At 37.6% G+C, this 16338-nt stretch overlaps 1 protein-coding gene across 2 annotated transcripts; it reads left to right on the plus strand.

The window, feature by feature from the left end:
- Positions 1 to 1278: 1278 nt before the first annotated feature.
- Positions 1279 to 15535, plus strand: gal (galanin/GMAP prepropeptide). Of its 2 annotated transcripts, none has more exons than XM_048607184.1 (6): positions 1279 to 1426; positions 1551 to 1631; positions 3358 to 3415; positions 5789 to 5875; positions 6298 to 6375; positions 15274 to 15535. In XM_048607184.1, the coding sequence occupies exons 2-6, from the start codon at positions 1551 to 1553 to the stop codon at positions 15330 to 15332; spliced, it is 363 nt and encodes a 120-aa protein (XP_048463141.1). In that variant the 5' UTR covers positions 1279 to 1426; the 3' UTR covers positions 15333 to 15535. The 2 variants fall into 2 exon arrangements, with proteins under 2 accessions (XP_048463141.1, XP_020390621.1); XM_020535032.2 differs by having other exon boundaries at positions 3361 to 3415.
- The last annotated feature ends 803 nt before the right edge of the window (positions 15536 to 16338 follow it).

Here is a 16338-nt window from a genome sequence, read left to right on the forward strand (position 1 = left end):
CTCCTCCTCACCTGAGGATAACACAATTAAATTGGATGTAAATAACTTCATGACATTCTGAGGACATGAACAACAAACACCAAAACAAATTCTTGCTGTAACACAGATGAATTGTGTGCAGCTGTTTAAAGCCTTACATTTTTAATACGTCTAGATCCCTAGTGGAGATTTTGTGATACAAGGACAGGGTCTCTGCCATCGAGTCAGAACCTCCCGGTTTGAGTTCCATTTGATGATCAAAGAAGGTAGATTCATAATCCAGCCAAATACATTGTTGTAAATCTGCGAATCTTTCCAATACAAGAATGGGTTTGATTCCTGCTCAGCCGTGTGATGGAAAGAGAGTTGGAGCTTCTATCTTCATTATCCATAATTACAAACAAAGACGTGCAGCAAGGTGAATTCCCTGAATGATCTTCAACACACATACCCCTACAATGCTGAACTCCAGGAAGATTGCACCGTTGTATTGTTTTTCCAGTACTTTACCAGTGAAGTTTCATATATTCATCAGTAGTTCCTTTTACCTAAAATTTACAAAGGTTTTGAGTCCTAAATTTAGTGTCATCTAAATATTACTGCTTTGTCGACCTAATTAACTGTGAACTGTGAACCTGGGTTGTACACTTCCATTATTTAAATTTTTAAAATGCCCATTCCCCCAAACGAATGAAAAGATGTCTCTGAAGCCTGTAAACCTTGATTTACAACAGAAACTGTGACCAGCTTAAGACAACGGCTTGTATTTACAATTGTGGAAATAAGTAATGACATAGAGCAACGTGTTTTTATATCCAATTATATCCAGGATTAAAAGTATTGAAATCGCAGATATTTTGACCTGCAATATCGGTTCACTAGTCATGGGGAAGAGTTAAAAAAAATCGACAACCTAATTCTGACAAAGGAGTGTTAGCATTTTTGTAATATTTAGAAAGTATGCGTGTCATGCACGGCAAAAATAAAGTTCTGAAGAGGATAGAAAATAATTGTAATACTCGCGGAGACAAAGTGTTTGATTCGAAGTCAGATGTGACAATTCATAGCTAGTGTATACCAGGCAATTTACCCGTTGGGCAGCCAGCCTTTGGGACAGTGCACTCGTCAAATGTAATTATCTGCTTCGTGTCTATCTGCAGCCAAATTACCTAAAAGTATATTTCATTTAATTGGTGTAATTTTGGATCTAATGGGGTGACATACAGAGAAAATAGAGCTCATGACGCTGGAGGCAGATTGGTGAGCCGATTGGCTTCGCATATAAATACACAGCCCGCTGCACTCTCGACAATAACTTCTGTGATGGTAGATATTGCTCCAGTCAAGAAGCAAAATTGTTAATTCAGCAACTCTTGGGGCTTCAACCATTAGATGCAGCAGATCATATCGTCGAATTTAGAAGAAAACACTCAAGAGGAAAAACAGGGTAAGATCGCAATAGTCATGCCAATAAGTATCTATTTACTTTGTTGTCTTAAAATGATGTTCTATTTTTCTCTGTGATAGTTCTTCAGGAATTCTGTTATTTTCTTCTTCCCCTCCGCTTTCAGATGCCACGGTTCGCCAGTCTCCTGTGTCTCTCTCTAGTCTTGTGTGCCGCCGTCTCCCATTCTTTCGGGTTAGTTCTTCCGGTGAGTTCTTTCTGAAGTTCCTAATTTCTTATTTCAGATACTCCATGTATCGTTTAATTCCACATTTCTCTGCGTAAATTTGGACCTAAAGCTGCCCATTTCGCGACTTTCTCCGTTTCTACATAAATGCAGGATTGGCTTAAAAAATGTCACGGAGTATAATCATACGGACGACCATGTTAATACTGTTAATCCGAAACGAAAATAGTGTTTTAAACGCATGGCAGATGTTATTTTAACAACTGAGAAGGGAAAAGTAAATACTCAAAATTAGAAAGAGTAGGATTAAGGATCTCTGCTGCAGACAGCCATTTATTAAATAACAGTTGAAACGTTACTATTCAAAATGGAAATGTCATACTATTGATGCTGCCTATTTATTTCTGATTTTGAAATTGTGTGATAATTATGGACGTTGGGTCTTTGGCTATACCATGCAATAAACATCACTGAAACATGTGCATTTGGGGAATACTGGGGAACGGTGAAGGCGGAAAGGGAGCGAGAGACACTTCAGATGCTTTGGTAAAAACTGTTCAGAACAACCCTACCGTGTAGGTTTGATTCTCCTGAAAGGTGAATTTTAACTACCCAAAGGATTGGTGCCGGGGTCAGGTGACCACCAAAAGCGAGTCTCTCAACATTTTAACTCCACAGACTTTAGTAGCTGCTTGCCCAAAATGGACAAAAGGTGACACTGGGCAAATGTGCCCGAGTGGAGTAGGCAGTAAGGCAATATTGGCCTCCGTAAAGAAAAGGTTCTCAAGCAAGATAAATCATAAGAGAGCGTTTTTGGGAGACGGTCTTGTGAGGGAAGAAATCAACTCCAACTCCAGGGCAGAGGTGACCTAAACATTCTCCCAGGTCTGGTAAAGCACCTCTTCTGGCTTGATAAGGAGCATAAAGTGGCTTCCTTTAGTCCCAGATCATGTTCTCATTGCCTTTTATATGCCTAGAAAGCTGTGGCAGTTTATTCATTCAAATTAGGGTTTAACTATAAAGCTGAGACTTTATTGCATCCAGCTGGCTACGGACAAGTGTCTTTGCCACCTGCTCAGAATGGCACAATCAAATCAGAATTTGTACGACGCAAATCAGAATATCACCAGGCTATTTTAACTAACGGCAATATGCATGTTTAAAATTGCGGATCAGGTCTTATTCTGCTGATTCAGTTTACCCATCAGGACCACTGATGGGATTTTGTTTTAGTGCTATCCACCCTGCAGTACCTTTTTTGTTTTGAATGTGTTTTTCTTTTATTTTTGCAAACATTATTCTATTCAATGCAGATCTACTGCCTTTTGTCTATTCAGTCAAACCCATCTCTTTACAAATGATTCCAGTTTGAAATTTGCACTGCATCTTGCTAAATGTCTCACCAACCATTCTTTTCTTTCAGTCAAAATTATTTTTTGAAATTCTCAGTCCTCAAGTTATTAAATAAAGCATTTTGTATGGCTCAGTTTTCCTTCTTTTATTCGTTGTAAATGAGGACCAGAAAACTATGGATACATCAATTTATAGAGGATGACGTCACTTTAAAAACTGTAGCTATTTTTCTGCATTGTACCCTAATTTTTATTCACCATTTCAAAAGGGAACTAATGCAATTTAAGCTTCCCTTCTAGAAATAGTTGTTTTGTGTTTTAAAATATACATGGATGTTTTGTTGTTCTAGTACATTGCAGGGTACCTAAAAGTTGTTAATGAAATGTTTCTGCAGCAGGCAAAAGATAAACGGGGGTGGACATTAAACAGTGCAGGATACCTCCTAGGACCACGTGAGTACTCTTTCAGCAAGTGCTAAATAATATTGTAAATTTGTAATATGTTTAAGATAATGTCAAGCCTTTATCTCAATTCCTAAGCTGTGATGTTCCCTGTCAAATAAATATCTGAACAGTATTTCAGTTGGTGGCATGCTGCACTTAACAGCACTGTGGGAATATATTTTATCCTAAATGGTGTTAGTTCAAGCAAATGGCCCATTATCATCTCCTCCAAATCAACTACAACTTGGCCATAAATGTCAACCTTCCAAGTAATGTCCATATCTTTAATTTTAATTTTTATAAATCTGTTCTCTGGCTATATCTTGGTGTAATGTGTGGCATAACAGTTAATTGGTGGAATCCAATCTAGAGGAGAAAAATCTGAAATATCTCAATCATTATCCTTTTTCTGAAAACTGTGAGATCTTACAAATTATTTTGTGATAAGTCAGCTGTACGAATGTCCTGCCCCAGTATCTCCCTTAGATTTATGCACTTTCCTGCAAATAGCAGGAATTAATAATCAGTTGTAGATGTGCCAAATGTTATTCTCTCTACGTGATCAAGGTAATTGTTCCTATACTTTTATCAGCTGAAATCAGCTCACTTTGCATGAAATGTAGGTGTAACTATAAAGTCCTACACCGTAGAAACAGCCCTTTCAGCCCAACATGTCCATGCTGAGCATATTTCCTAAACTGAACTAGTCCCATTTGTTGGCATTTGGCCCATATCCCTCTAAACCCTTCCTATTCACATGCCCATCCTTTTAAATGTTGTAACTGTACCAGCCTCCACCACTTTCTCTGGCAGTTCATTCCATACATGCATCACCCTCTGCATGAAAAACTTGCCCCTCAGCTCCCTTTACATTTTTTTCCCTTTTCACCTTAAACCTTTGCCCTCTCGTTTTGAACTCCCCTACACTGGGGAAAAGGCCTTGTTTATTCATCTTATCTATGCCTGTCACGATTTTATAAACCTCTGTAAGGTCACCCCTCACCCCTATGCCGTCATTTTGGCAGTGCATCTACCAACAGAGTTGTTGAGGCATGTAGATTTCTTTTTGATTATGAATAAGAGTATAGTAGTGGTTATACTGCTAGAATAGTCACTGAAAAACCAGGGGTAATAAACCACTTTCCTCCAATATAAAGACACAAAACTTTGCAAATGCTGAGCATCCTAAATGAACAGAAGATGTTGATGATCATGCAGCATCTGAAACAAAGTTAAATATTTGGGTCAAAGCTGGAAAAAAAATTAGAAGTAATGGACTTCAAGCAAGTATTAAGGTGAAGAGGTGGGAGAAAAGAACAAAACGCTAGTTCTGTGGTGGGTGGAAGAGATTAATAATTAAATAACGATATCATTGCAGTGTACAAACATATTCTTTTTGATCAATTATAGTGATCATATGTTTGACCTAGTAGCTCTCAACAAGTTGATGTGTTGTTGTAAGTTAACACAGGATGTGCAGATATCTTTCATTGATTTAAGGAGTGGTCAAAATAGCTATTATCCATGTCGTAGTTTGGTATCCGGACCACTGCTGGAAATTATACATTGTTTATTGAGGCCAAGATCAGAAATGTATCAAAGTGTATTGTCTACATTCAATCATTTAGATGAGGCTTTGAAATGCTTGAAGAAACATGTATACTCATATCATCTTGCTATGAAGGGCAACATGCACTTGCCTTCACCACCTGAAGCATCTGCATACATGTTTTCGGAGACAAGTGTACAAGGTCACACGGGTCTCATTGCACTGTGCCCCTTTCCGAATCTATCACCATTTCAGTTAATAATCTGCCTTTTTTTGCTTCCAAAGTGAATGACTTCAACATTTATTCACATTATGCTGCATATGTCATGTATTTTTCCACTCACTTCACTTGTCCAAATCATACTGAAACATCTCTACCTTCCTTACAGTTCACACTCCTACCTGGCTTTGTTGTGTGAAAACATGGAAATGTTCCATTTAATTTCTTCATCTAAATCTTAATATATGGAATGAATAGCTGGTGTCCAAACACTGATTCCTGCAGTATTTCACTGCCTATCATTTGAAAAAAGACCTGTTTATCACTCATCTTTCTGTCTGCCAACCCGTTTTCTTTTGATGTCCGTACACGGCCCTCAATCCCATGTGCTTTAATTTTACATACTAATCTCTTGTGTGGGACCTTATCAGAAATGGATGGATATTGAACTGTTAAGTTTCATCAAGCAACATGAAACCAAAGTTAAGCACTAAATTATTCAGAAAAATCATTTGCCGTAAACGTTACATTTCTGCAATTTTGTTGAACAGTTTTGGTATCGCAGATTAATAAAAGTTCTTAATGTTGAATTTGATAATTGTCCTAATCACAGATGCTGTGGACAATCACCGATCCTTAAGTGACAAGAATGGCCTTGCTGGCAAACGTGAACTGCAGCTTGAAGATGAACTTAAACATGGTAAGAGAAAGTAATCAATTTGTTCGTCCCCACATTACAGACCAAAACAAATGCCACAAATTAGTTTTTTCAAACTGAATGTGCTTCCTGAATCAGAAGGAGCAAATAAATAGATAGATGATGTCTCCATCAAAACAGAATAATATATTCCATTGCAATGAAAAGCATAGCGTGTAGGATGGGTTAGGTTGGGCAAAAGCATCTGACTTTCTGATAATTACAAATTATAGGAATGATTGGAACAAATTGATTACATGTCAATTGTCCTTTTTGAAATATTATTGGGTTTTTTACACTCTGATTCATCAATCTAACTTAGAAATGTTTTATGATAGAATGTTAGCAATCTTCAATTCATTTTTTTGAGCAAAAGTAATTTTTCTAGATTAAATATGGTAAACCTTGATTTGCATGTTTTTCAGGTAACTTGCTACAAAACCTTGCAGATGAAAGTGTTGCTCGCATAGCCATTGAATTTCTTGTATACTTGCATCTAAAAGGTAGGACTAATTGATACTGAAAGCACATTCTATCCTAAGAGTGAGAAGAGGATTTGGAACCAAAGCAAGTGAAGTAATGTACTGATCTGTCATAATTTAATTAAAAGGTGGGCTGTATGGTCTCCTCCTCTTACATTCCTATTTATTTCCTGTCAACTGTTCACTGACTCTTTTGGACTCTTGTAATTTCCAAGTTTATACTCATTGATCATCATCCATTCATGTAAGTGTGACAAGAAATGAAGATAAATAACTGGAAGATCGTAAAGCATTTGGATCCCACAGAAGATAGTCAAGATTGGCATATTTGAACTACATGAATTAATGAATGTTTTAGGTAGCAGTAGCATTAAACATTTTTGTTAAATATTGCATATGTAAAATAACTATGGTAATTGTGGATAAAATAAATGTGATTTACATTAATTACAAAATTTGCAAAGTTATCACTGAATTGGATAAAGGCAAGTGAGAGGCATTTGAATAGAAACATAGCATAGGATCTAAAATAAACAACTGGGGTTGGTGATGAGAAAAGAAGGTTAACCTAGTTTATTATGGATACAAATAGGTGGGATGGGTTTCCGATTAGGTACAACTTGGTTGAGATAAGTTGAATGTAAAATTTTATGTCAATGATTTGCTACATGTAATTAAAATCAAACTTATTTGGATGCTAAGCTTTCAACTAGATGCAAAGTAAGTGAAATAAGAACTATAAGATAGTAGATTTACCAAGTTGGACATAGATAGTTTTAATCAACCTGTTCAGACTTGTTATGATACATATCTGGAGCAGGTGGGACAATGAGCTAGGGAGACTACCAATGTGCCACAACAGCCCCCATCTAACCTGGACATAAAATTAGCAAGATTTGAATACATGATGACTAAGTATACTATAAGGCATTTTTATAATCCCCTATTGTGTTTGAACTAAACGTTGACTACTTTGTCTGGTAGAGTAGCCTGACCATTTTGAGCAAAAAGTAGTTTTTTATTTCAAATTTCATTTTCTGTTATTGTATTCTAGTCCTGCCAGCCTTCTTTATATATTGAACAATACGTGTCATGCTTTTACATATATCAGAACATTAAATCTAAATGGTCTTAAGCAATCACATCATCTTTGGTTTGATAATTGTAGAAATTACCAAACTTCAGTTTTATAAAATCTGTCAATAAATGTGTTAATGTTGATCATACCTGCAGCTGAAATTACACCAAATATCCCACTGTATACTCTCTCAACTCTATTTCATGTGACAGCCAATAGTCAGGACTTGGTTTAAAACAGTTGGTCCACTTACAAATTTTTTTGGGTGCATGCTGCCAGATGAGTGACTTCAGCAAAAGAATTGCTTTCCATCCATTTGCCCACTTTATATATAATGTATATAAGAGATTTCTGAATTGATGCATGATATTGAAATGTATATTGGATTGGTTTTGACCTCGTGATTGAACCCATGATAATCCAATAATTTTTCATTCAAAGGTGAATTATGACTTGGTAAGGTTTGCTGAAGCTAAAAGAATATGATTTGGTTCACATTAGAGGTTTGGATGAGACTGACATTGTGATCTAGAAGACTTTGAAATGAAAGAATAACATAAAATTGGCATGTAATTCAGGTGGATGTGTTTGAGAATTGGATGCAAGATTTCCAAAATAGCGTTGAGACAGATTAAATAGATTGACCAAGAGGTTTGGATATGATTTGAGTAAAACAAGCAACCAGCTGATTTTTTTTTTTGTTTCGAACTGAAAGGAAGTAAAATTGGTAACAAGAATACCGAAAATATCAGGGACTAAAAGACAGGATAAACGAAGCCACATGGAATACACATTTTAAGAGGACACTACCTGAATGCATGCATCACTCTCTCTCAAGATGAAGATCTGAAGGTGCAAACAAAGAGACATGGGTATAATCTAATTGCCATTACAGATATATGGCAGCATGGTGACCAGGCTTGGGAAATGAATGTTGAAAGCTATTCAACATCTTAGGAAGAAGGATGAAAAAGTGGAGTTGTGCCAGTGATAAGAGATGGGATCAGTACACTAGTAAGGTAGGATCTGCAACTGGAAGAGCAAAGAACGCCTGATGTTGGGGACCTAAAAGACACAAATTCTCTGGAGAGTCTAGGCAGACTAAGGAATTATTGATAGCAAGGGAAGAAAACTAAATAGGTGAAAATGGGTTGACTTTGCTGAAAGCAACCCAATCATCATAGGACCTGGATGTGGGGTGAGAAAAAGGCCTGGAAGGAGGTGATCATGCTCTAAAATTGTTAAACTTTTGAGTCCTGAAGGCTCTAAGGTCCCCTATATGGAATTGGTTTGGGTACAGCTAAGAAACAGCAAGAGGCAGCAGACATTAGTTGAAACTATTTATAGGCAAAAGAAGTAATGGTAGTTTGGCACTTTAATGTTTATCATGGGATGAGACAAACATGTAGCATGGCCAACATAATTAGCAAAGGTGACTTTAGTGTGCATATAGACTGGACAAAGTAACTGTGCACAAATTACAGAGAACAAACTTCTGGACTTTTAGTGTAGGAGCGTATCCCCCAAATGGGGACAAAGACTCAGGAGGCAGGCAGGATTCAGGCAAGTGGAAGACTTTTATTCAAGCAGAAACTGGTTGATGCAAGGAGAGGGCCAAAGGATCTTCCACGAATATGGCCTTGACATGAGAACTCAATTATTCCCTTAATCTTTGGCTTAGATCAGAAGAGAGATCAATGGCACACTCTGATTTTAACAGTGAAATACAGCACTTATGTACATCTTTTGTTACAATAATCAAATTCAGCGTAGTCACTGTCCCTCCCCCTTAATCGATATATTCAATCCCGTGGGACACCTAATTAATGATGTTTATTCCTATGAACAGCGCCAGGTTCCCATGATCTCATGGTGTTTACTAGACATTATAATCTCTGGCCCTTGGAATCTTTCTATGCATCCTATTCATTCACATTCCAAAGTTAGTGGCTATACTCCTTCTTATCTCTAAGGACAGCTTGAATTCTATTATTCATTGTGTTACATTTGCCTTCTTTTATCAACTTCAGCCATTCCTCTTATTTCCCATTGTCCTAATTATGTATATAAAAATACAAAAGCCAGTTAGTTTTAACTAATTGCTATAAGGTTAATTTCTGTTAGAAGGTAAAAATATTCAGCTACTTCTACTGTTAGCACTTTGTAATTAATGGGTTGTGAACAATCTATTTTGTTCAAGGTGTAAGAGAAGGCGTTTCTTAAGACTAAGTTTCACATATAGGTTTAAGTTTTTTTTTTCAATGCTTGTATTATACTTTGGTTATATGTGTACCTATCCTTTGTGTTGAAAACTACTCCTAAGATTATCTGAAGAATTTTTGACTAGAACCTATTTCTTAATATTGTGAGTAACTTCAAAGAAACAATTTACTACAAAACAACTTTAGCTGTTCCCTTTGCAGCTGCTTAGGGAGTTAATCTGGCTGGTTCATGGGCTGAGACTCATACCTGGTGTTATTCATTTACTGAGACAATCATTCTTTTATTAATGAGGCTGGGATTAGTTACTTATCTATCCTTAGGCAACCTCTTATCAGAACTGTCTCGGATGGGAATGTACAGCGTTCTTTTACTGAACTTCCAGTATTTGTTCAAAGTTACCACTATGTTTCACTGCGAGCATTATTTTGCTTAGTTGATAAAATATGGAGGTGGAGGAGTACAGCAGGTCAGACAGTATCAGAGAAGCAGGAAAGTCGACGTTTTGGGTTGGGACCCTTCATCAGGACTCCTCTGATGCTGTCTGACCTGCTGTGCTCCTCCAGCTCCACACTTTATCGACTCTGAATTGCAGCATCTGCGGTCCTTGCCATCTCCTATTTTGCTTAGTTGCAATTTTTTAGTATAAGCAGGTACAGGTCATTTTGTTTGGACACGTACAGGTCACCTCCACAGATCACCTCTTTGGCTCTACGCCACAATATGGCTGTAGGGCCATTATTAATAAACAATCCAAATTAGAGTCTATGAATCCAAGCCAGAGTTCAAGAGTCCAGATCAAAGTCCAAGAGTAGTCTTCTCTCAGCGACGTTGCTTCCATGATCCTCTTTTTGTCATTGATGACCTGGTCATTTCCTTCAGTCATTCCACTAGTAGTCTGTTGGCTTGGTGGTATTTAGTAGGGCCACTCTCTTGGTCCGTAGCCATTTTGTGGTCATTCTTTTCATCAGCACAGTAATGCAACATTTGAGGAAGCCACAAACAAGATTAATAGGAATAGTTTCTCAAAGCAGTATGTTGAGTAGCCAACTAGAGAACATTGTTTCAGAGATAGTAGGAACTGCAGATGCTGGAGAGATAACAACTGAAGAAGGATCTAGGCCTGAAACGTCAGCTTTCCTGCTCCTCTGATGCTGCTTGTCCTGCTGTGTTCATCCAGCTCTACACCTTGTTAGTTCAACTAGAGAACATGCTGTTTTACATCGAGGGTTATGTATGAAAGAGGGTTAACTGACAATTCTCTGAAAGAATCTTTAGACTGACCACAGTAAAATTTTACATTATGTTTGATGTGAGGTATTTCACTCTAAAGCAACGGCATTAAATTTGAATAAGAAAAGCTCTGAAGGCGTGAGGCAAAAATCGGCTGAGATGGATTTGAAAAATACATTAAAGTGCATGACTAAAAGGCAATGAATAGTCTCTAAAGAACTATTGTGACTTGTAGCAACTATACATCCCCCAAAGGTGCAAAAACTCATGATTAATTTACTGTGGCAAACAAACAAAATTTGGGATTGTACATCATTAATAGAAAAGGCCTAAACTTGACAAAAATAGCAATAAATTTGAGAATTTGGAGACTTTTAAAATACACCAAGAAACCGATAAGGATGGGAAGAGAATATGAATGCAATCTAGCAAAAAACCAAAACTGGATGATCAAAGTTTCTACAAATGTTTAAAAAGGAAACCGTTGGCTAATATGGATCCATTATAGGCAGTGTCAGGAGAATTTATAACAGGGAATAGAAAAGTGGCAGAGAAGCTAAACATTTACTTAGATTTTCACAGAAGATTCAAGAAATCTCTCAGAACTAGAGATGAATGTATGGGGAGAATGAGTTGGAGGAAATTAGAATTAATAAGAATGTACTGGAGCAATTTAGTAGGACTGACAAGTTCCTGTGACATGACAGACTAAATCCCAGAGTGCTGAAGGAGGTGGTTTTAGAGATAGTGGAACCATTGGTAATCTTGGATTCTATAGTTTTTGAACAATTCTCCAGACTGAAAGGTAGAAAATGTTATCCCACTATGTGAGAGGGGGGCAGGGGGTGGGAGGAGTGGCAGGAGGTGGATGGACGGGGCGTTAGTCTTACATCAGCCATAGCAAAAATGCTAGAATCTGTTTTAAAGGATGTGATAAATAGACACTTGAACAATCTGATTGGACATAGTCAGGATGGATTTGCAAACAGCAAATTGTGTTTGACAAACTTGAAGTTTTTTTAAGATGTTACTAACAACTGATACAGGAGAACCAATGGACGCAGTATACTTAGAACAATGGCAGATGCAGTATAATTTGGATAAATGTGAAGTTACTCACTTCGGAAACAAAAACAAGAAGGCTGATTACTATCTGGCTATAAATTGGGAGAGGGGGAGTGTGCAGCGAGACCTGGGCATCCTTCGCACCAGTCGCTGAAGGTAAGCATGCAGGTGCAGCAGGCGGTAAAGAAGGCAAATGGTATGTTGGCCTTCATTGCAAGAAGTTTCGAGTACAGGAGCAGGGAAGTGTTGTTGCAGCTATACAGGGCTTGGTGAGGCCACACCTAGAATATTTGTGTGCAGTTTTGGTCTCCTTCTCTGAGGAAGGATGCTCTTGATCTTGAGGGAGTGCAGCGAAGATTTATCAGGCTGATTCCAGGAATGGCAGGCCTGACGTATGAGTACAGATTGACTAGGTTGGGATTGTTTTCACTAGAATTCAGATGAATGAGAGGTAGAGACTTATAAAATTCTGCTAGGACTAGACAGGGTAGATAGAGGGAGGATGTTCCTGATGGTGGGTGTGTCCAGAACCAGGGGTCACAGTATGAGTATTCGGGGTAGAGAATTTAGGATGGAGATGAGGAGACATTTCTTCACCCAAAGAGTGGTGAGCCTGTGGCATTCATTACCACAGGAAGTAGTTAATGCCAAGATGTTGAATGTATTCAAGAGGCAACTATATTTAGCACATGGTGCGAATGGGATCAAAGGTTATGGGGAGAAAGCAGAATTAGGTTATTGAGTTGTACGATCAACCATGATCGTGAAGAATGGTGGTGCAGGCTCGAAGGGCTGAATGGCTTCCTCCTGCTCCTATCTTCTATGTTTCTATGTTAGAGGCTGGGCAGAAAAATTAAAGGACATGGGATTGGAGCTAATATACTAGCATGGATTAATTATTAGTTAACAGACTGAAAACAGTAGGAATAAATGGGTAATTGTCATGTTGGCTGTGACTAATGGGGTACCACAGAATCAAAACTTGGGCCCCAGATGTTCTCATAAATGTTTAAAACAAAATGTTGTTCACTTTTGCAAGAGAAACAAATGTGCAGAGTGTTTCTTAAACAGTAAGAGACCGAAAAGCATACATAACCAAAGGGACCTACATGTCCTTGTCAACAAATCACTGAAGGCTAATGTGGAGATGCAGCAAGCTATTTGGAAGACTAATGGAATGTTAGTCTTTATTGCAAGAGGTTTTGATTATGAACATAGTGAAGTCTCCCTTCAATTGTAAAGGAGCTTGATTCAACTGCACCTATGCCCAGTACCATGACCTTGTCTCCAGAAAGATAATATTGCTATGCAGTGAGTGCAATAAAGCTTCCCCAGACTTGTTCCCACAATGGCTGGATTGTTTTATGAAGAAAGATTGGGCAAACTGGCCTGTATTCCTGGGAATTTAGATGAATGAGAGGTTATCTTTTTGAAACCTACAAAATGTCTAAAGGGATAGACAGGCTAAATGCAGATAAAATGCTTTCCTCTGGTTGGGGTCTAGAACCAGGGGCCTCAATTTAAAAATAAGTGAATGCCACTTGAATCCAGGATGAGAAATTTGTTTTTACTGAACTGTGAACATTTGCTATTCTCCACCAAAGGGCTGTGGAAGCTCAGTCTGAGTATTTATAAGGTAGTGATTGATTGATTTTTCTAATTAACATTGGTGTACAGAGTTATAGGGATGGGATGGGTAAAAGGCTTTGAAGTGTTTGATCAGCCACGATCATGGCTGAATGGCAAGTTGAATGGCTCAGTTGAATGCCCTACTCCTGTTCTAACATTTTCCTGAAAGCAATGAATAGTTAAAGCGAGATGATCAAGACTCAATAACTATGTTTTACATAGGAGGTCCTTGACATTTTTTTAAACAAAATGCTTCTACTTATAAATGCAATTCAATATAAGGGTGTAACTTTAAAGACCCAACATTCAAACATTTCCCGTACTTACCAACAGCTGCTTTGCATCGTCCTGCATTGTGTTCCAACTTGTGTGCAAAGACTTGTGAACAGACTCCAGAATAAAATCCATTCACAACCCAGGGACTGCCTATCTTTTGTTTAGAAATGGTGATGGATCAGATAGTTGACTAGTATCTATTAGAGTTAATACAATTGGATGTTATATATCCTGCCCAACATAAACAATGAAGGCTCATGGTTAGAAATAATAAAATGTAGGAAAGTGAGATAAATCCAACACTAGATACAAGTTGCGGCGTGATTCAGGCCTGAATTGATTGAGCAAAATCTAATTAGAAGTGGGGTTGGTGAGTGGCGACCCAAAATTAGTGAAAGAATAAAGATGAATTAATACCTTGAATATATACAAACATTTTTTTTCCCTGGGATTACAATATGGGATGAGTTATTGTTTATAACATGGAATGACATGAACTAAATTAGAGATGCTACACTTTTTTTTCTTAGACTTGGAACACTTTAAAAATCTTCACCACACTCTTGGATTTTGAGGATAATCTCATCACCACAAGGTGATCATATGTAGACAGGGTGGTTAATTCATTTAGCATGCTTGCCTTCATTTCTCAGACCTTTTGCGTATCGGAGTTGGGATGTCATCTTGAGGTTGTATAGGACATAGGCGATGTTTCTTCTGGAGTACCATAACAAGTCTGGTCGCCCAGCTATGGCAAGGATATTATTACGCTGGAGAAGGTCAGAAAAGATTTACCAATACGTTGCCAGGAATGAAGGTTTGAGTTATAAGAAGAGGCTGGATACGCCGAGACTTTTTTCACTGGAGTATAGGAAATTGAGAGGTGAACTTATAAAGGTGTATAAAATCATGAGGGGGGTATAGATAAGGTGAATTGCAGGTGTCTTTTCCCAAGGGTGGGGGATTTCAAGAGAAAGGGGCATATTTTTAAGGTGAGAGGAGAGATTTAAAATAGGGGCAACTTTTTCATACAGTGGTTCATATGTGAACGAACTTCCAGAGGAAGTGGTGGATGTGGACACAGTTACAACATTTAAAAGACATTTGGTCAAGTACATGAACTAGAAATGTTTGGAGGGATATAGACCAAGTGCAGGTGGAACTAGTTTAGTTTGGGATTATGGTAGGCTTGGACTGAAGGTCTCTTTCCATGCTATATGACTCTGTGGCTTTTAAAAGATTGGTCTCTGGCTTTCATCTAAAATATTTATACAGAATTAAGTTCCCAGAACAGTATTACAATCTTACATAATGGAAACTGAAAAAGAAGTTTAATTGAAATTGTATTCATTTTTGCTCCACTAATAAAATTTTTCCATGTTCTTAACTTGATCCTTACTGAACATTATTTGTTTCAGAGATTGGGGCACTTGACAATCTGCCATCACTATTATCATCTGAAGTTCCCCAACCGTAGTTGGAACAACTCCTCTGGAATATGAACTGTGGAACTGGTGACTGCAACTCAACCTCTACAGTGAACAAGTCAAAGATTATTGATACCAGATTCTCAATCAACTTCCAGTACCTTTTGACTTAGTATTAAGATCAATACTTGTGAAATTAATTGCATTCCCAAATTGAAAAGGTGTAAACCAATAAAATTAGCTGCTGCAACAATTGTATTTCACAGATTAGAATTTATTTTCTCTATTTTCCTCTGCAAAACAGTACTAAAGTAACTGAGGGGTCCTTAAGCATCAAACTATTGCTCTTACATTCTGAGTTCATCAGTGTACCTCCAACTACAAAAAGAAATGCTAACTGGTCCCTTCATACCTCAGTAAGAAGGACTTAGTGTAGCATTTTACACCTAAACACCACTAACCTATACTCCTGTGTTGAATGGGCCTTTCATTACAATAGTTACATAAATTCAAAGAGTTTATATATAGAGTATCATAACAGAAACATTAGTCTGGGACATGGTACAATCTCTTTATATTGACACAGTATTCAATCTTTCACTGGAGGGGTAATCAAACTTCTTTCAGAATAGTATTGTGTTTTCAATATACAGGTAAAATGTGTAGTTGATCTCAACACAGTCCCTTTGGTCTATTTCCCCCCCTCCGAGTCTTTTCCTCACCTCCCACCACCTTCCGACCCAACCAAAAACCAAACACAACAAAATGAATGTTCCTTCAGTTGAGTGAAAAACCATTTCTGAAGACAAGACTGAACAAGTGCAATGTTTAATCTTCTAATGTGCTCTTAATTGTCTGAAGTTACTAAATCCAACAATTAACAACATGTATTACTCTCAGCATAGTGGGTGCATTTAAGTCTTATTTTAAATTCCTTCCCTGCTTCCTTATTTGCACTCCTATAAAGACCTGTCCTGTGCTTATATTTAAGCAAGTCTCAAGTGATTAGATTCATGAATTCTCTGAAAGCTGGAACTGTCATGACTAGGTTTCTAT

Source organism: Rhincodon typus, chromosome 17 (assembly GCF_021869965.1).
Source record: "Rhincodon typus isolate 14 chromosome 17, sRhiTyp1.1, whole genome shotgun sequence".
Lineage (NCBI taxonomy): Eukaryota > Metazoa > Chordata > Chondrichthyes > Orectolobiformes > Rhincodontidae > Rhincodon > Rhincodon typus.